Raw genomic sequence first — 20,537 nt, forward strand, 5'->3', positions numbered from 1 at the left:
AACAGTTGAGCTGGCTATCTGCAGGCAGGTGAGGCTAATTGGTTCTCCTGGAAAGACATGTAAATTGTCCCAGGTAGGCGACCTGGCGAGAGTGAGCTTGACAGCTGCGGACCCTAGGCTCAGAAACCCGTCGCCATCACTCAATCTCTAGAAGCATCTAGAAAACTACAAAACTCCCGTGTTGCTTTTCGCCGAGGCTTCTGAGGCAGGGAGCCCCGCTGGGCGCCGGCGAGAACCTAAACGCGGCGACCCGAGTCCTCCCCGCCTCCATCCTCCAGCCTGCAGCGGCGGCGTACTGAGGACCACGGCGAAGGGGATCGCCGGGGTGCGGGAGCTGCGTCCCGCCCTCTCCCGGCAGAGGCTCCGGCGTGCCTTCGCCCGGCGAGGGTCTCACACGGTGACACCACCGCCTCGGTGGATCCCTGCCGCGCTCCCGGCGGCGCAGTTCCTGCCGCCCGGCCGCGAACCAGGGCCCGCAACGCGGCCCGGCCTTCTCCGCCCTCCTCGCCGTGACGAATCGGCGCCCGGCTGGGATAGGATCCGAATTGGAAGAGTTCTGAGGAAACTGGAGAGCCTGAAAAAAAAATCCTCGGCTGCACTAAGCCTCGCCACGTCCTCACGGGAAGGGCTATTCGTCTGAGGAGAGCCGGCCGCGGCCCGCAGAGAAATCCCGGAGCGTGTGGAAAGTGCGAGCGCGGAAGCTCCGGCGCGAGGGGCGGGGCGAGCGCGGGACAAAGGGAAGCGAAGCCGGAGCTGCGGGCGCCTTTTCGGCCCGCGGGTGAGTGTTTCCAAGTGGGTCCGACCCGGTCGGGGAGGGTGGCGGACCGTGGTGTGTCGGCTTGGCGGGACCCCGAGTTCCCGCGGGGTGCTGGGGGTCGGGCTCAGCTCCGAGGCGGGAACTAGGGCCGGTGCGGCCTCTGTGAGGCCTAGCGGCGGCGGGGTCACAAGGAAGCCCCATCCGGGACAGCTCTTCCGAGGCGCCACTTTTCCCTTTCCGCTGGACCTCGGACGCTGGCCGAGCACCGATGCACACCCCCCTGCGGGGAAGTTGTCAGAAAAGCTCAACCTCGGCCACAAACTCAGGGGGTGGGGACCTCGGGAAGCCCTCCGAGCAAGACCAGCGGGGGGCCCTTACCCACCTGGAAAGTGGTTCCCTTTTTGGTTCAGGCAGCGACCTAAAGACTTCCGAGGTGGCCTGGAGTGAGGAGTGAACTCAGAGACGGCGTGGGTTGGGTTTAAACCCACCCCTGGCAGTTCTGGGCCCACGGCTTTAGTCACTATCTTAATGGCCCTGAGACTGTTTCTTGGTTTGTAAAATGAGGACAGCCGTCTGTGTCTGGTAGGGTCGTTGTGAATAGTGAGCGAGACTGTGTGATAAGCCTACCTTGTAAAGGTGATTAATTAATTATTTAACAGATACTGAGTTCCATGCCAGGCACTAGGGTTAGATCCTCTCTTAGGAGTTACGGGAGAGCAATCAGGTGTTAGCCTTGAAGTGGAAGGAACCAGGGACCCTGTTACAGTTTCTGTCGGGGCTCCCCACAGCAAGGCCTACTGGGTGTTGATGGTAGAAAAGAGAGGCCTGGGCTGAGAAACTTGAGTTCCCGCATCAGAACTCTTACACCGATGATGTGAGGCATTTTCTTAAATTGAAGACTAGAAGAAAAAAAAAGTGTTGTACGTAGCGATGGGTGAAAGGACTCCAGTAAGCATAGTTTATTCACCTTTCTAAAAATGAATTTTCATCATTACCGTTTGTGGTGTGTGTTGAGTAAGGAGCGGGCTCACATCTGTCCATGTTGTGAGCTGGTAGTACTTAGGACCAAATCCGTGAAGAATTGAGCTAGGTTTGAGCGATACAATAATAAATTAGACCATCCCTCCTCTCTTTCAAGACAAAACCGAGCCATATTGGCCTATCGTGTAAGGGAAGATGCCATTGATCTTTGTAACCAGATAAGAATACAGAGAAGATGCAGTTGTTCTGCCCAGATAATTTATCAGGAAAGTACCTGAGTAATTTCTGAAATGGGCTCTAAAGGACCAATAAGAGTCATTCCAGTAGACTCTGAAAATGTGTTCCCTCACTTAGGAAACTGTTTACCAACAGAAGAGAACGTAAAGGCCGTTATCATACCAAATTATCTTTCACACTGTTTCCAGGAAATAGACTTTTTGCTCTGTCTCCATAAAAGATGGCCCCTAAAAACATCAGAGCTGCTGGTTGGGGATTGGTCAGTGTCTGGTAGGCCTTGTTGGGGTCACCCTGATAATACATCCCATTCTATTGTCATTGTTTTTTTTTACCAGTCTAAGCAAACGTTTGCATGGCATCAGCAAAATGTTTTCCATACAAGACGTGGCTCAATATCATAAGCAAAAACTCAAAGATCCATTTCTAATACAACTCTAAATTTTCCAGTAACTTTATTCATTTAATTCTGATCAACCAAATGATTACAAGAACTAGTTAAAAATATGCAAAAGGCTTGATTACTAGCAATTAATAGTGACGTAATTCTGCTCAGAAATACCAATCAAACTACCCTATTCTTTAGGAAAACATTCTCTTATGCTTGCTGAGTTTTGATTCTCTTTTTTTTTCTTTTTTTTCTTTTTTTTTATTTTAGTGTCTCAGATTCATTCTTAAGGAACTGAGAACTTAATCTTCCAAAATGTCAAGTAAGTTTCAATTTTATATTTATCAATCTGTGTTAATACGAGACTAATGCCCTAGCAAATGGGAATTCCAAACTACTCTCATTTTTTTTTCTTCAAAACAGGACCATTGGTAGTTTTGTTGCATAGTATTATATCTCAGTTGTTTACAAGAAGTTATTTATTTTCTTTCAAACAGAAAGACCATCTTATGCCCCACCTCCCACCCCAGCTCCTGCAACAGTAAGTTTTAATTTTCTTGTTAATGTAATAGCCAAGTCTGGCCTTGATACAAAAACCCAGATGTCTTCCAGTGACAGTCACTCAGTCATCACAGCCACAAGATAGAAAATTCTGCTAAAAATCAGCACTTCCTACTAAATAAAATAATTCTTTTCATCCTACTTTGAACCAAACCCAACATCTAAAATTACATACTGTGAGCTTCCAACCTCCTGTGCTCTGTTTTTTTCCTAACGGGAAATGAATGAAACACTTCTTCCTTGTTTTCCCTGTTAAAGAGTCTATGCATTGATTAGATGCTCGCTCTGGCATTATTTGTCCTTTTGCTGTTGTTGATTTTAACCCTAACCTTCAGCTGGTTATCACGTTTTTTTCTCTCCCTCTAAGGCTAGGGACATAGCCGAGTGCAGAGCGCTCGCCTAGCATGTGCAAGGCCCAGGTTGGAGCCCCAGCAACACAAATTTTTTAATTAAACTTTCTTGTTGTATATATAAAATTTTCACATTAAATAAACTTTTTAGTTCTGAAGATAACAACACTCATCATAAGTCTTATTTTCAAGCTGCTCAAGTAAGAATTTCATTACCCGTGGGTCAGAACTTGCTGCTGAATTTTGTTCTTCTCCATAAATTATGCCGATTGGCCTACTGATCTGTTTCAAAGTGTCTGATGGTGGAAACTGTTTTCTCCCAGCAAGCTCTAGCCCTGCTTGATCAGCATGTAAAATAATCGTCCAGTCCACAATTCAGATTTCACAGCAGCTGTGCAGGCCCTTGTTGATATGCTGAAATGGCTTTCTTACCATTTAAAAAACAAAAATCACTTAGCATAACCATATCCTACAAAATCAGAGTCAGGGTTATTTTGATTTCTTTTGTTTTGTTTTGAGACAGGGTCTCTATGTAGCCCAGGCTGGCTTCGAAATGGTGATCCTTCTGCCTCGGCCTCCCAAATGCTGGGATTAGCAGCATGCCCAGCCCCAAATTAATTCTTTAATATCTGCTAGCTCTTCCTTCCATCCCTCTACCAACTAATTTCAGGCTAGTCTCCTTTTATTACTAATGAGTTCCTTTGTCATTTTGTTTTCTCCATTAGGTAACTAGTCTGATTTACTAACCTGTAGGTGAACGTTTTAGTTATATTTATTTATCAGCAGTTTGTTTCTCCTGAGATGATTTTTTAAAAAGTGCATCATACATTCTTAAGTTCACTTCATGTGATACAGTCTGTAAAGTTACTTTGGTAGACTGTAAAGTCTTGTGCTTCATTATTTTCTTTCTTAAAGAATAATTCTTACCACCATCTCCATCACATGCTCATGGCTTTGTAAAGATTGAGTTGAGCGATGAAGAGCCTCAAAGCTATAACTAGGTCCTTCAACTTTAGAAATGGTATAATTACCATATGCTAGTTTCATTTTTTTAAATCCCCTATTTGCTCACGTTATTGATTCATATTGAACTCTCATTCTTTATGCAGTGTTTGGAGGTATCATTTTATATAAATAGTGCTTCCAGGTATCATTTTTATATAAATAGTGCCTCCAGTAGTTTATATGAACAAACTTGCTATTTATTTTTGAAATAAAGATGTTTTAAAAACTGGATCCCCTCCTGAGTTTCATACAAAGAAGAGGATCTTTTTTTGTCCCTCGTACCATAATTTCACATCTTCACACAAAATCCAGGAGCTAGGAATTCTAACATCTAGTAGAATGAATATAGAATGAGTTAGCCGCTCTCTCTCTCTCTTTTTTACTCCATTGCTTTTCCCACCATCACCACCACCCACCCCTCCACAGCCACCACCCAGATGAACCACTCCATGTGTTACATGCACTTCTTTTGTGCCTTTACTATTTCATCTGTGTTTTGCTACTTAAATATGCTTAATTTGCGTCTTTTCTAACTATGGGCTATAATTGATCACTTTGTTCTCCTCTAAAGAGTATCACATGTGCTGCCTGCTTGAATGAATGTCTTTGGATACTAAGGATATGTACAAGGGCATGTTTTAGGAAATGACATTGATTTTGTGACAACTAAAGTCTAGTGGGGATGTGTCAAGCGTACTCTTGTGTAGTCAAGGAGAGCTATGTTAATTGCATGTAAAAATGACATTGCTATCACTTACTATGATTGAGTTTGACTAAGTAAACTATACATTTTTGGTTTCTCTTTACTACATTTTTTAACGCATTTTGTCTTGATTTTTATGAACATTGGATGTCATTGTATTAACCACAAGGCCACAATTACATAAGAACCCATTTGTGATTTTTATCAACACATAATTCACAAAAATCAAGAATTTTGTCGCTGCAGCGAGCAGTTGTATTTGGAAAGGCTGAGAGCCTTCAGGAAATCAGATGAAAAAGAAGTTCCAGTCTGGCAACTAAAAAGACGTAGTTCCCATTAAAATTAAATGCATGATCACCTATGGAAGATGGATCAAAGAAGAGATGGAAGAGAAAGCCTATGAGAGAATGACTGGGTTAAAGATCAGATAGTACCCCAGTATGAAATCTCTGCATTTCTTACAAGTCCTTGTTTGAAATCATGCATGTGACATCCATTGAATCTAGCATATGTTCTTTCCTACTGACAATTCCTGGCCTCCCAATTTGAGTCTCTTCTCATTTGTCACATATAAAATTACTTAAAGCTGTCTTTGAAAGCAGATCCATTTGTTTTTGTTTTTAGTAAATGAGTGCATTGGTGGCATCCACATAACTGTCCAATAAATCATGTTTTGTTTGCATGTAGTGTTTTCAGACTTAAAGTTTATCATACTTGAAGCTTTCCCATCTCAGACATCACAGATTGCCAAATTCTTATCTCATACTGTTGACCATGAAGTAGTTGTAGATGTTTGAAACTGCAGTGTGATGCCTTCCTCAGAAACAAAACACAACATACTCTGTCTCACAAGCATCCTTAACCCCCACCAAGGAAAAGAGGGAAAGAGAAGAAACATGCACAATCTCACATGCACATGCATGCACATACATACTTGCAGCTGGTTTCTCAATTTAAAAAAACTTAATTTCCGCAACAATAACAAAAAGAACAATTACAACACATCATTGCTTGTTTAAATTCAGGTTGCTTTTGCATGCCATATTGCAGATCATTTTTCATTTCTGTGTTTTCCTCGTTTGAGCTCATTTCTCATTCGTGTTTTTGTCTCATTTGTTTCCATCAGCAAATGCCCAGCACACCAGGGTTTGTGGGATACAATCCATACAGTCATCTCGCCTACAACAACTACAGGCTGGGAGGGAACCCGGGCACCAACAGCCGGGTCACGGTAGGAGAATCAACTATTACAGCCTCCGGCAAACAACTGGAATTGACCAGAAATGCCTCCAGAGTTAGGTCCTTTTGAATCAGAAGCACAGCCATTTAAAAAAAATTTAACCTGACTTTTCAACTGTTTTGTACAGTCTTACACTGGAAAAAAAAAAAGTGCAGTCTGGATATATACTTAGAAGAAAAGAAATCCATTCTGCTTGGTGATCAATAGGGATTAAGCCTTAAACACTTAATGCTCATACTATCTATGTAAACAAATCTCGAATTCTTTTGGTTAACATACTTTATGTCATGAAGAGTGTCTTTTGTTGTCTAAGGTAAATTGGTGGCGGTACTCTCAAGGATGTAGTTTCTTAAGGAATGCTTGGACTAGACCTGGCTTCATCTGGACTAGAAACTTCGGGCAGCCCTGCCCATCCAAACTGCCACACTCAGCTATTTGTCTTTTGGATTTAGTGATTGACCTATCTGAGACTTGCTTCTTTCCATTTAACACAGAAAAAGATTTTACTGTCACCTCAAGGAATTTCAGAATAAAACTTGAATTCTTGGTGTCAGATAAGTACAACTGGAGGTCTGTTTCCAGTCTGTTGTGAGAAAGATGGTTCCTAAAATTTGGGGTGTTTCATTTAAGTGATCCAGCTAAGATAATCAAAACTGGATACTTCAAAGCTTTTATTTTTAAATTATTTTAAACTCCAAGGAAATTAAGGTAATAAATCCAAAAGTCAAGTACCTCCATTAGAATGTGGTGACGGTGAGAATATATACAACACAGAATGGCTGTAATCTTTTTAGTATCTGGTTTTTCATTTGCTGTTTTCATAAAAAAGAAATGTAACTCAAAGAACAAAACAAAACCCTCTCACCCTGTAGTAAAGTTATAGCTGAAAACTCGTCACTATCAAACCGTGTGTCTATCTTGGTAAGCACATTGCTTAGCTTGATAGGTTTTGTTTGTCTAAATTTTTCATTGTTTCTGCATAATTTGTACTTCATAAGCATATCAAGTTCTATGTGCCATATGTATTTCACAGTATCTGAAAAGGATTCTGAAAAATATGTTTATGTGTGCATTGTGCAGTGCACATAGTTTCTATGTGCAGCAGTGTATGTTTTTCTTTGGCCTAAATGTGTTGTTTCACAAGTGTAATGAGTGGCAAGGTTATCGGATGAAAAAGAACATTATAATTCACATAGTAAGCAGAATTAGTTTTAGATCATTTGTATTAATGCAGAAATTTTATTTATGGGTATTAAGTAAGAATGATGATTTCTGAATCACTCCATACTTTAAGCTCTTGGTAGCCATGCTGATGAGCCAGTAGTCGCTGTGATCCTAGAATAACTTGGTTTTGGGTTTGTATAAACAGCCAGTTCTTAACTTGTGGATAGCTGTGAGGCCTCTCTGTTGTTACAAAGTAAGGTCATTCAGTAGAAACCTGATTAGAAAAGGGAGAGTTCACTCCTTTCTGGACCTTGGCTGGTCGCGTGTTTTCAACCCTTTCCCTCCTAGGGAGTAGAGAACTCGGTGCAGAGTGAGCTCTAGCCTTCAGGGTAGCGAGTGGGTTAGGAGTGAAATTTGGTGTGTGCCTTCTCTGTAGTTGTTTCTTTGTATTATTGTCCTTTTGTTCTATCACCTCCAGACTGACGTGTGAGCAGACTGCTGGAAACCTAGGGCTTGCATTCTCTTGTATGTCTGACTTAGTGTTTTGGGACTCAGATGCTTATAAAAAGGGTTTGTAGAGAATGACCCCAATGATGCACTATTTGGTGAGCAATGTTCCTGTTGAGTAAATTGTTTTCTATAAATAACCATAGTGATTTGGTGAAATGATTCTGTGAAACTGCAGTCAAGAGCTGTCTTAACATGTGGGTTGTTTTCAGATAATAAAGCATTAGGTACCTTTGGAGGATTAGGATAGCTTTGAGTGCAGCCCATGCCTGATCGGTTTGTTCAGGTGATGGTTCACAGTCTCTAATATACAGGATCGTAAACAGATTGAAATAGAGTGTTAAAAGTAGCCTACTTCTTGCTAGTAGAAATCCGGTCTCCAGAAGAAAATCCTTAAATAAGACCTTGCCAGAGAAACAGCTAAGAATTGAGAAATAACAAAAAATTCTCTTGTGCTATTCAAGATGAATCGACCACAAAATCATGGACTTTCTCCACAGATTGACCAGGACCTAACTCTTAGATCAGAACAGTTTTTACAAGCCTAAGTATTTGCTTCCCACCTCCAATTCATTGCAAATGGGAAGAAAGAAATTGGAAAGGTGGAGACTTGGTGCTACAGGTGGATTTCCTGATAGCGACAAGGAAAGGTCCTCATCGACGGCAGAGTTGAGCTCTCCAAAATTGTGCTCCTAGGCCACTTAGCCAAAGAGCAGGGCCGACTGCAGTTTTTCTTATTCACAGCACAGCAAGCACATAGTAGCTGTTCCTAGTTGACTTTTAACAAGAAAGGACGGAATACCGCACTCAGTGCAGAGTAGAAAAATGTTTGGAACATTTAGAAAGGAGTCTGAGATGTTAAGCAGATTGGTGATATGTGATGATAAACTTCTTTAGGGTCCCCAAGCCAACTGGAATTTCACTTATTATTCTTAGGGAGTAGGGGAAGTATTGTTTTGTGTTGTTTTGTTTTGTTTTTTATTTGTAATTCTATTTGGGTCCCTTTTTTGGAAAGGAGGTGAATTAGCAAATCTATTAATGTTCTAAAATGTGATTCTTTGGAAGATTTGAGAAAATATTTAAAAACTTTGTTTTTTAGCTGTTTTAATGTATACCCAAAGTTTGAAATGTAAACGTGTTAAAAATTTTTACTTGTTAACGGTATTTAGGTCCCTTCAAATATGGGCACAACTTTATTTTGGTTTATTTGTCACTCACTTTGTATTCCAAAAGTTTGTCTGGGACTGGGTTAGAAATGTTTTCTAATCATGTCCTGTATTGGGAAGCAGACTTTCCATGCAAAGGTTAGCCGTGTAGGACTCTGACTTCTTAGGGCTCCTGCAGTGGTGCCTGCGTCTCTGATTGGCTACTCTAACCACTGTGACAGTTCTGCCTGCATGTCTCACTGCATTCCACCTCCCACTGCTGGTTAAGACCACATCTGTCTGTGGGTCCGAGCAGCAAGGACTTGCCGGTATGTGTGTTGGTGATGAGAGTGAAGCAAGCAGTCCTCTCCCCATTCTGACCGTGAGAGTCAGTGGCAGGGTTCCTTCCCCCGCGACATCAGAGCCAAGTCTGATAGACCATGTTCCTTCTTATTCTGGCCCGTTCATCAGTGTGGAGATATGAAGAGGAGATAGAAAAGTTCAGAACTAGATGCCCTTGGAGTGGCAGCTTTATATATGGGGCATCTGCTGGAAGTCATCTGATGTCTCTTTGCCTGTGCCTCGCATAGACAGGACCAATCACTTTAAATATATTTTTTTAAATTTTCCTTTTTCTGTATCCTGTCCTTCCTTGTCCTCATTTCTTTTCCACAAAAGCAATTTTGTGGAATGGGCCTCAAAAGTAACATGAGCAAGGTCTGCCAGTGTCAGCACCTAACGCGCTTCCTTGTTTCCTTGTGGCCGGCTAATGAGGAAAGGACAGTGTGACTTGATCCACTGTATAAAAACCGCTGCAACAAGACTACAGAGACATGAAACAAAACTACAAGATAATGTAAAACCTTAAGAGAAATAAATCTATTTCTAAAGGACATATTTTATTTTCTTTTTAATTGTATTTGCTAGGTTTCTAGTTACCTCCTATTTCTTATTGGTGATTTTTTTTTAATGTGGGAGGTGGTCTTTATGTTATTTGTCTGGGGTACATTCCTGATATAACGAGATCCCCTGTAGGCAGTGTGCGTATGGTAAGTGCTCAGAGTCTGCAGATATCCAACGTTGACTGTATGCGTAATAGTTACTGAGGAAATAAAAGGTAACGTCCTAAGTGTGAGGCGTTTGACATATAATTCCATTCTCAGTGTATGAATTATGTATAATACTTTATTTTTGCAGCCAGGCTGTCCAACAGTGGAAATAAACTGCTAAGTAAAACATTAAATATTATGTGTTTAAAGTCATTTTCCTTTGATATAAACATTTCTGAATTTACAGTGATATCTATTTTCTTTGGCGAAAATAATAATCTTGTATCCATGGACGAGTAGAAGAAAGGCGCATTAGAATTTTTAAGGGGCTTTCTTTCAGGTGCTGGTGAGCTCCTAGCAATTGAAGAATGAATGTGTTTAACTCTTTTACAGGCGTCATCTGGTATCACGATTCCAAAGCCTCCAAAGCCACCAGATAAGCCGCTGATGCCCTACATGAGGTACAGCAGAAAGGTGTGTACCGGGGACCAGAAGATGGCCTTCTATGCCACTGCAGACAGACTCGGCATCGTCCTTACACAAAATAGGGGGAAGGATTAAGTGGTTCATTCTGTTTCAGAGTTCCAGAACTCAGATCGAAGAGGAGCATGGTTAAATAAACTGCTAAAATCTTTTAAACAGATTAGTCTGTAGCCATGAGTAATACGTTTTAGAGAATATTGAAAGACATGAGGAAAATGTTAAGTAGAAAGGAGAATGTGCCAGGTGGTGGTGGCGCACGCCTTTAATCCCAGCACTCGGGAGGCAGAGGCAGGCAGATCTCTGTTAAGGTCAAAGGCAGCCTGGTCTACAGAGCGAGTCTCAGAACAGACTCCAAAGCTACAGAGAAACCCTTTCTTGAAGAAAAAAAAGAAAGGGGAATGCAAGACTGTATATATTAATATCTTATTTTTATTAAGAATAATAATAAGTTTGAGGTGTAGCTCAGTAGTAAAACATGTGCCGTCAGAGCCCTTAGGATCAATTCCAAGGGCACAAAATGAATTAATTTGTAAGTATAGTAAAAGTATTATTTTGATCCTAATTATTTCTGTGTTTGATACTATGACGCCATTGTATTATACAAATTAACTCTTCTAGATTTGCTTGAACTGTTAGAGACATATTTAAATTGTTTGCTTAATTTGCTGTAAGCATGTTCTGTGATTAATGGTGTTCTTAAATTATCAATTTGAAGTATTTGAGTAAAATGACATGGTGTATGAGATCCGCCAGGGTAAAGATGAAATGAGATAAGCCAGCTGTTGGCAGTTTTGAAGCAGGCTGATTGGTACGTGCTAGTTTGATACTGTCTTCTCTGCCTTTGTTTGTATTTAAAGGGTTCCATAGTAGAGTATTTTTAAATGACTATATACTTGGGCATTAATATTGAATTTTTAACTGTTGATTTTTAAGGTCTGGGACCAAGTAAAGGCTTCCAACCCTGACCTAAAGTTGTGGGAAATTGGCAAGATTATTGGTGGCATGTGGCGAGATCTCACTGATGAAGAGAAACAAGAATATTTAAACGAATACGAAGCCGAAAAGGTAGGGGATAAATAAAATATTTAAATATAAATAAAACATTTTATTATTTGTGAAAGAAACATAAGGCTTGACCAGAAAGCTGAGGCAGCACTGAAGTTGTGTCCACCAAGCTCCGCTCACCTAATGTCTGAACCTCGTGTTCTCTGTTCAGGAGGAGATGACTGTCATGACACCATGCTTTGCCTTGTGTCCCACATTCAGATGGCTGAGGCAGCACATGGTAGCCTGTGCATTATAAAACACCAACACCCTTTCAATTTCAGATAGAGTACAATGAGTCTATGAAGGCCTATCACAATTCCCCTGCATACCTTGCATATATTAATGCAAAAAGTCGTGCCGAAGCTGCGTTAGAGGAAGAAAGTCGACAGAGACAGTCTCGCATGGAGAAAGGAGAACCTTATATGAGCATTCAGCCTGCTGAGGATCCAGATGGTAAGGAGGGAAGTGGGGTTTATGTGTGCATTCTCTCTGAATTAAAATAGAAGATAAATCTTAATTCAAGGATTTTATTCTATTAAATGGAAAACGTAATTTTAAGTTAATTTCAATAATAGGATTTTAGAGTGTGGAAAGTGAGTAACGAAAAACAGCTGCATGTGTTACTTTTCACTGTCTTTATACTCAATATAGGATTTGTTTGTTTTTTGAAGATAGGATCTCACTGTGTTGCTCAGATTTATAATGAACTGGTTTCTCCAGCCTCGGCCTCCAAACCCTGGATTTTAGGCTTCTGTGGCACACCCTAAGTGATATTATGGAGTTTTTTTGTTTGTTTGTTTTGGGGGGTTGTTTTGTTTGGGTTAGTTGGTTAGTTCTTTTGTTTTGGTTTGTTTTTTTGTTGTTTGGTTTGCTTTTTGAGAGCAGGATATCTACACAGCCCTGGCTGTCCTGGAGCTCACTGTGCACTCCAAGTTGGCTTTGAACTCACAGAGATCTGCCTGCCTCTGCCTTGAATGCTGGGATCAAAGATGTGTGCTACCACACCCAGATAACTTCTTTTCTAAAAATTTGAAGTAACCCAGTCTTTATTTTTTTAATTATGTGTGTAGCAAGCCTGTAGGTTTGTACATGTGAGTCCAGCGCCTGAGGAGGCCAGAAGAAGGTGTCAAACCCTCTGGAGCTGGAGTTATGGGCAGTTGTGAGCTCCCTGGCATGGGTGCTGGGAACTGAGTGCTCGCCTTCTAGAAGAGCTGCACATGCTCTTAATTGCCATACCCGATCTTACTGATTACCTAAATTTGCTGAATTACAGGCTCTTGGGAGCAAAAATTAATGAGTGTGTGGAAGCATTATAAAACTTCATTCAAAATTTACTATGAATTTGAGAATACCACTTGAGATCACTCCTGAGTGTGTCATATATTACATGTAGACAGAGTATCATGTATTACACACATACATTACTCACAGATGGCCAGGCTTCCTAGTTAGGATTCCAAGTGCAGATGAGCAGATTACTCTCCGGGCCTCCACAGCCAGGCAGTCTGTAACTATAAGGTGCTCCCAAGATAGTCCCCTCCCTTTAGGAGCATGCTCATCCACTCACTTGGCATGCTGTGTAAATGTTTATTTGTCTCTGTGTCTTACTCCATGCTGAACAAACAGGATTGGAAGCAGCAATTACCAGCCACAAAAATTCCAGGATCGTAATTTAAGATTCCATTTTTAACACACCAGAGGGGTTCTTAAGAACTTTTAAGAGATTTAAAGAGTGGAGGAAGTTACAACAACACCAAAATACAGGAATAAATTCAGCCAAGTAGGATGAAGGAGCAGAAAGGAGCTTCAGAAGGATTCATTGAGGTGTTACTGGCAAAAATTCTCATAAATACAGTAGGATGTAATAAAATTTGAACTAGAAACAGAAATTGAGCGTTAAGCATTATTAGTACTGCTAAAAGTCCATATGCAGACTTGAATTACCCGGATGAGGTGATTGATACAAGAAAAAGATGACTAAAACAGTCAAAGAGCAAGTTTGCAATAACTGCGAGAGTGAATATGTCTATACAGTAGAAACAAAGGTTCGCATCTTAGAAGCCATACGTAGAGAATAAAATATTTCCTAAGCAAAATATAACAGCAGGAACGAAGCTTGAGAGGCTCTTACATGAGCAGTAGCATGAGAAATAATTAAGAAGCTATATTAATATAATGTGACCCTCTATGACAGTATTTCTCAACTTTCTAATGTGGTCACCTTTTAATATAGTTCATGTGGTGACCCCCCCAATCATAAAATTATTTCATTGTTACTTCATAACTGTAATTTAGTACAGTTATGAATCATGATGTCAATATTGAAACGGAAGATATCTGATATGCGACCCCATGAAAGGGTCATTTGATTGCTCCAGCAGATTAAGACCCACAGGTTGAAAACCACTGCTCTAGAACTTGAGAGGTAGAAATATACGGGAAAACCAAGAGATGGGAGCCATACATCAAGATACGAGGGCGACATCTGCAGACTCCTTAGAAAACTCTTGAGAAAGTCCACAAGTCAGACCTTGATTCACGCAAGATAGCAAAGGCTTTTTAAATGACTTCAGAGACCATCATGTGCAGCATGCGGGCTTCCATGTATAGCAGGGTTTCCTAAGCACAGCCCCTGTACACTAAGGATTTGGCTGTTTCTGAGACAACCTTTATTTTTATCTATATTGGAAGGAAAACTTGCTTTGTTTAATGAGTTAGTGTAAAGAAAAGTAGATATTAGTACAGATGACTCCCAGGTGAAGGTGATAAAGCAAGATAAAGGAGATACTTGTGTTCCAGAAATAAGCACACATGCTAGGTACAGTAGGGCACACTTGTTATCCCAGACTTGAGAAATTAAGGCAGGCAGGCTGATACGGGTTCAAAGCCAGCCTGGGGTGCATGGTAGATTTTGTCTCAGAAAGATCACACATCCTGGGGCTCGAGGGCTTTGGCTGTACAAGCACACGGACTTAAGTTCAAATCTCCAGCACACATATAAAAGACCAAGCATAGGACAGCTGGCACATACCCGTATCTCCAGCATTGGGGAGCTGGAACAGGCAGATTCTGGGACCATGGTGGGCTGTTAGTCTAGTCAAAATGGTGAGCTTCCGGTTCAGTGAGAGACCTTGTCTATAAGGCAGAAAGAGAAGAAGACACCTGTCATAATCTGGCCTCCACATGCCCGTGTGCACACTGCAGACCCACATACATGCATCACACATACCGAAAATAACAGCACCTTTATACGTTCATAACAGCCATGTACATGTTTAAACTGACAAAAATTAAAAATAAATTATAATCAAGTATTTCGGAGTGTGTAGTGGATGTTCTTGTGTGTGTCAATGTTGAGTGTCTTCCTCAGTCTCCACCTTTTCGTCATGTGGTTGGGTGTAGTATATGCCCTTGTACTTCCCTGTGCAGGCATGTGGAGGTCGGGGGTGACATCCAGAATCCTTCCTCAGTTTCTTCTCTGCTTTATTCTTTGATAGAGTATCTCTCTGAACCTAGAGCTTGCTGTTTTAGCTCGAATGACTGCCAAGCCTCCTGAATCTGCCACACCTGGCTTTTACTTGATACTGGCTGGTTTCAAATTTAGATCCTCGTGCTTGCCTCACAGATCCTCATGTGAGCAGTCTCCCAGCCTTGAAATCAAGTTGTTTTTTTCTGTGAGATTAGTTTGGGTCTTTACCATTTTTTTAATGTAATAAACTGTAAGTACTGCCTGGAAAACTAAATACTGCTAGAGAGGATGGTGATAAGTTAATTTTACAAATGGATATTTTTATTAATTTTAACTATGATAAAGATACCTCCTATTTACAGTCCAGCATTTATCAAATGCTACTGGGAGAGTAGAACATTGGCAGAATTTCAAGTACTGCCATCACATGCAGGCTTCACATGGATTCCAGGGCCTAAAGAGATGTGAACAAACGTTGTTTGTATTTTAACCAAACCTCAGACATGAATTATCTCTTAGTACAGTCGTTCGCAATCTTCCTAATGCTGTGACCCTTTATTAATACAGTTCCTCATATTGTGGTGACCTCCAACCATATTATTATTTTTGTTGCTACTTCATAACTAATTTTGCTACTGTTATGAATTATAATGTAAATATCTGATATATGACCTCTGTGGAAGGGTCATTTGGTACCCCACCCTGGGGTTGAGAACACCTGCCTACTAGCTTTATGGAAACATTCGGCTGGTTTTTTTTCTGTCTCTGTGTGGTTCTTACTGTGGCCTGCCCTTACTCCCCTGATGCTGGGCAAGCCCACTTGCTAGGACAGTTGAGGACAGTGCTTACTTGGTGATTCTTGTTACCACTGTCCTGGTGACTAGCCAGCTGATTCCCAGAACATTTCTTTCCTTCTAGATTATGATGACGGCTTTTCAATGAAGCATACAGCTACCGCCCGTTTCCAGAGAAACCACCGCCTCATCAGTGAGATCCTCAGTGAAAGCGTGGTCCCTGATGTGCGGTCGGTTGTCACAACAGCCAGAATGCAGGTCCTCAAGCGACAGGTCCAGTCTTTAATGGTTCATCAGGTAAGGGCAGAAAGCATTCGTTCTAATAAGAGGAGTCTCTGCCTCACGTCCTAGATGATGTGGCTCTGAGACAGTGTATTATAAGTAGACCTGTGAAAAGATAGGTGCACACTGAAGGATTTGGGGCACCCCATCAGCCTTTGCTGCATTACTATGAAATGATTTTCCCTTTATCATCTTGTTAATGGTAGTCTTTCCTTTCCTGTGTTACATTTTTTTTAAAAAAAATAGCTAGATTTTATACCTAATTTTTTTTTTTAATGCAAAATTAGTGGGCTGGAGAGATGGCTCAGTGGTTAAGAACATATACAGCTCTTCCAGAGAACCTGAGTTCAGTTCCCAGAACCCATCTGAGGTGACTCACACTGCCTGTAACTCCTGCTCCTGGGCACCCAACACCCTCTTTTGACCTCCCTGGGCTCCTCCACCTGTGCACATACCCACATACACATCACAGAATTCAAAATGCCACACTTGGTGTGCTTCACATCTGCTCTAGAGAGACGGTGTAACTATATAATCTGACCTGATACCTTGCAGCGAAAACTGGAAGCCGAACTTCTTCAGATAGAGGAGCGACACCAGGAAAAGAAGAGGAAATTCCTGGAAAGCACGGATTCCTTTAACAATGAACTTAAAAGGGTATCCATTCCATTCCATTCCGTGACTGCCTTTATCATGTGCCTGTTGCTTTGGTTTTTTTCTTAAAGTGATGTTTGAAACAGTTCTAACATCACAGTATAACTTGTACTGTCTTTATAAGATTATTCTTGTTTTTTAGAAAAATTACAATAAATTTGCAGTGTCATGTATACATTGAAGTAGTAGGCCCACAGCTGATAGATCCCTTTAGTGCTTTTGTTTAAAATCTTTGTAGTTGTGAATTATTTTCACTTTATTATAATTTATTCTAGGGTATATTCATTAGATGTAGTTCAGTTGCACTTTGTATTAAAACAAGTAAATCTCAACTGGGCGTGGTGGCACACACCTTTGATCCCAGGTAGAAGTAAGAGAGTCTCAGTGAGTTCAAGTCCAGCCTAGTCTACACAGTGAAGTCTAGGACTACGTAGAGAGACCCTGTCTCAATAAATAAATAAATAAATAAAATGAATAGAGTATTTGGTAGCTGACGTGTGAGTGGAGCATCCTAAGGCTAGCCCAGTCCTGGGCAGTGCCCCAGCAGCCCCTGCCCTGCCATGTCTGGTTTGCTGCTACAGCAGCTTTTTTGTCCTGTGCAGTTTGAGGACAAAACACTGATATGTTTTACTCGCCCATGTAAATACCATTATTAAGCCAAGAAATAACTTACCTGATCCCAAGGTCCAAAGAAGACAACATTGCTAAGAGTTGTCTGATTTGTGTTTGACTAGTTATGCGGTCTGAAGGTGGAAGTAGACATGGAGAAAATCGCAGCCGAAATTGCACAGGCAGAGGAGCAGGCCCGCAAAAGGCAGGAGGAGCGGGAGAAGGAAGCAGTGGAGCAAGCCGAGCGCAGTCAGGGCAGCATTGCCCCTGAGGAAGAGCAAGCAACGAACAAAGCTGAGGAGAAGAAGGATGAAGAGAGCATCCCTATGGAGACAGGTAACCAGCTCCCTGGTAGGAACATGTGAGGGCCCTGATAGCTACCTTCTGACCTTTCCCTCTGGATGCTTTGCAGCAGCCACTCCCGTTAGTTAATCCCTGTGACTTTCCATTCTCTCCATAGTAGAACCCAGGTGGGCGCGTGTGGCTCTGGAGACAGATGGAAAGGGATCCTGTTCATTTCCCCCATTGCTGGCACTGTGACTTTACTGAGCTCGTTTCTTCATTGAAAAGTACCTGCCTCTGGGTGCATTCTGGTACTGGATTTGACATAGGATTAATAGGCAGTAATAATATTTTAACCTTTACCATTGTCCCCAAGATTCGTTTGGTCTTTGGTACCTAGGCTTTGAGCAAAGTAAAAGCTGTAAGCCAGATCTTGCCTCCATCTTTCTGTAAGTAAAGTTTCACTGGAAGATGGCCACACTCATCTGTGGCTGTTTTGAGGTGATAACGTGGGGGGAGGGGGGAGTTTTCAAAACTTGTAACAAAGACTTCCTGGCCCACAAAACCTAAAATGACAGTTATCTAGGCCTATGGATAACTGACCTCACCATAGAGCAGTTTGCTTTTTGATGTTCTGATTTCCCTAAATAAAAGCATTTTGGGTTTGTTTTTTTTTTAAGGTAAAGTTTAGATAAAATACTAATAAATTTAGTTATTCTTGGAATTTTGAGAGCAGCTTAACTTCTGGCAGCATTTGACCTGCCTTGTGGGTAAACAGGAGTAAGCCAGAAGTAGTTGGGGGATGCCAGTAGAGTTCACAGGAAATAGAAGGGCATGGCATACTTTATACTCAAACAGCAACTGCCTGTTCAGGGTTTAATGAACATCATCTCTACCAGGCGGTTATGCAGTGTGTAACTCAGCAGATTATCTTTTCTGACAAGTCTGGGTTTAATCTTCATTTTCTGGGCTTCTTTCTATTCTTGTGAACCTCTTTTTTACCATGAATTTGAGCCTGGAACACATTGTTGTGGTTATAGCGGGTGCTTGAGAATCAGATTCTGCTTGCAGCTGTGCTCAGTCCTGAGTGTTTTCCCCGTGAATGAGATCTTCCTTACTCTGACAGCACAGGGTGTCTACTTTTGTCTTCTAACTTAAGGAAAAGAAAAGGGAGGGGGGAACTGAAGGGGGAAAAAAATGAGTTGTCAAAAACCTTATGGTCTTAACTTCCTAAAGGAAATGACCCAGCAGGACTGGCATTTGGCAGCAGAGCGTGGCATCTTCATTCTGTGCCCTCATTTTGTGTTTCAGGCAGGATCTTGCTATACTATATTGCCCAGGATGGCCTCAAGCCCTGGGCACAAGCAGTCTTAACCTTAGCCCTCTGAGCAGCTGAAACACCAGGTGCCCATGTCTCTGGCTTAGTTTTAATGTTACATGTAACCCAGTAAATTCAGAATACTGAAATGTTATCAACATGTTTAAATTATTAACATTCTAGGCTAGAGAGAGCTCAGTGGGTGGTACTGGAGCCTGTGTATAAACAGCAGGAGAGGAGACTGAGGCAGGCAGATTGCTAGGGATCATCTCCAACCAGCGTAGCCTGCTCGGTGACTTCAGGGCCAGTGAGAGATCTTGTCTTCAAAGGGTAAACAGTGCTTGAGGAACACAACACTCTTCTAACCTACACATGGTGTGTGCACATGCACACACACAACGACCATAACTGTCTTATATTCTTTTGTCATAGCAAGTCTTCAAAATCCAGTGTGTGCGTTTTGTACACTTCATACTTTGAAAAGCTCAGTTCTCACAAGTGTTTGGCTTATATTTAAATGTCATAAACCTATAGGTTAAAAATGTAGATTTTTGTATTCTAAGTTGTCTCAAATATGCTTAAAATTTTTGGGTCATACTGGTCCATTTCAGGTGCTTCTCCGTGTGTAGCTAGTGGCTGTCATATTGGACAGAACGTCTTATGCCATCAGCATAGGTAAGAGTCAGTGTTTGTCTTAGAACTGACAGTTGCAAATGTGTCTTACAGAGGAGACACACCTGGAAGAAACAACAGAGAGCCAGCAGAATGGTGAAGAAGGCACATCTACTCCTGAGGACAAGGAGAGTGGGCAGGAGGGGGTTGACAGCATGGAGGTCGAAGGGACCAGTGATAGTAATACTGGCTCAGAGAGCAACAGTGCCACAGTAGAGGAGCCACCCACAGACCCCATGCCAGAAGACGAGAAGAAGGAATAAATGTTGCCTTGTTTTATGTGTCCTAAAACTTTTTTAAATGGAAAAAAAAAATGTTTTTTGGTTTTAATGGTGTTATGTGGTCTGTGTATTAATTATTTCCTTTTCCATTGATACCACCAAAGTCTTTTCAACCATCAACATCACAGCCTGATGTCAGGCACGCACCTTTCTCAGCATCTCGGAAATGGCTTTCCTTTGGATGCTGTTGGTAGCTCTCCACTTCTGAAGCCTCAGAACTGAGATTAATTGAGAAGACACCCAGCTCTTTTCGAGAATTACCTTCGATGCTGCAGAATCTACTCTTACAAATGCCTTCCTTCATCTCACGTGGGTGCTCAGCAAAGCCATAGCTTTAACCCTTCCCAGCCCTGTCCACAGCTTTCCGAGCCCCTGTCCTGTGTTCTTGTACAGAGGACCCTCTTGCAAACGTCATGTGAGTACGTTTGTTAACTTGTTACCCTTTGTATTTCTAATGTCAGATCCAGGAGTTCTCTTCCAGGGTGGACTGGTGCGATTGTCTCCATGGTAGAGTAGTTACGGTGTGAATAGTCGTTAGAGTGAGCACAGCACGTGTACTTTA

The 20,537-nt window shown here is 41.6% G+C and overlaps 1 protein-coding gene across 6 annotated transcripts; it reads left to right on the forward strand.

The window, feature by feature from the left end:
* Positions 1–202: 202 nt before the first annotated feature.
* Smarce1 (SWI/SNF related BAF chromatin remodeling complex subunit E1) lies at positions 203–20,029 on the forward strand. 6 transcript variants are annotated; one of them, XM_075990784.1, is made up of 11 exons: positions 451–778; positions 2,631–2,682; positions 2,858–2,901; positions 6,106–6,210; positions 10,478–10,558; positions 11,501–11,632; positions 11,896–12,067; positions 16,002–16,174; positions 16,715–16,816; positions 17,548–17,758; positions 19,749–20,029. In XM_075990784.1, the coding sequence occupies exons 2-11, from the start codon at positions 2,676–2,678 to the stop codon at positions 19,955–19,957; spliced, it is 1,236 nt and encodes a 411-aa protein (XP_075846899.1). In that variant the 5' UTR covers positions 451–778; positions 2,631–2,675; the 3' UTR covers positions 19,958–20,029. The 6 variants fall into 6 exon arrangements, with proteins under 6 accessions (XP_075846901.1, XP_075846900.1, XP_075846899.1 ...); XM_075990785.1 differs by lacking the exon at positions 6,106–6,210 and having other exon boundaries at positions 301–778; XM_075990789.1 differs by lacking the exon at positions 2,631–2,682 and having other exon boundaries at positions 570–778.
* The last annotated feature ends 508 nt before the right edge of the window (positions 20,030–20,537 follow it).

Source organism: Microtus pennsylvanicus, chromosome 11 (genome assembly GCF_037038515.1).
Source record: "Microtus pennsylvanicus isolate mMicPen1 chromosome 11, mMicPen1.hap1, whole genome shotgun sequence".
NCBI lineage: Eukaryota > Metazoa > Chordata > Mammalia > Rodentia > Cricetidae > Microtus > Microtus pennsylvanicus.

Excerpts from the sequence above, each read along its gene's own strand:
- Smarce1 (XM_075990784.1), top strand. Across the intron at positions 12,068-16,001 it reads GCCTGCTGAGGATCCAGATG|ATTATGATGACGGCTTTTCA; the intron begins GTAAGGAGGGAA and ends CTTTCCTTCTAG. Across the intron at positions 16,175-16,714 it reads AGTCTTTAATGGTTCATCAG|CGAAAACTGGAAGCCGAACT; the intron begins GTAAGGGCAGAA and ends GATACCTTGCAG.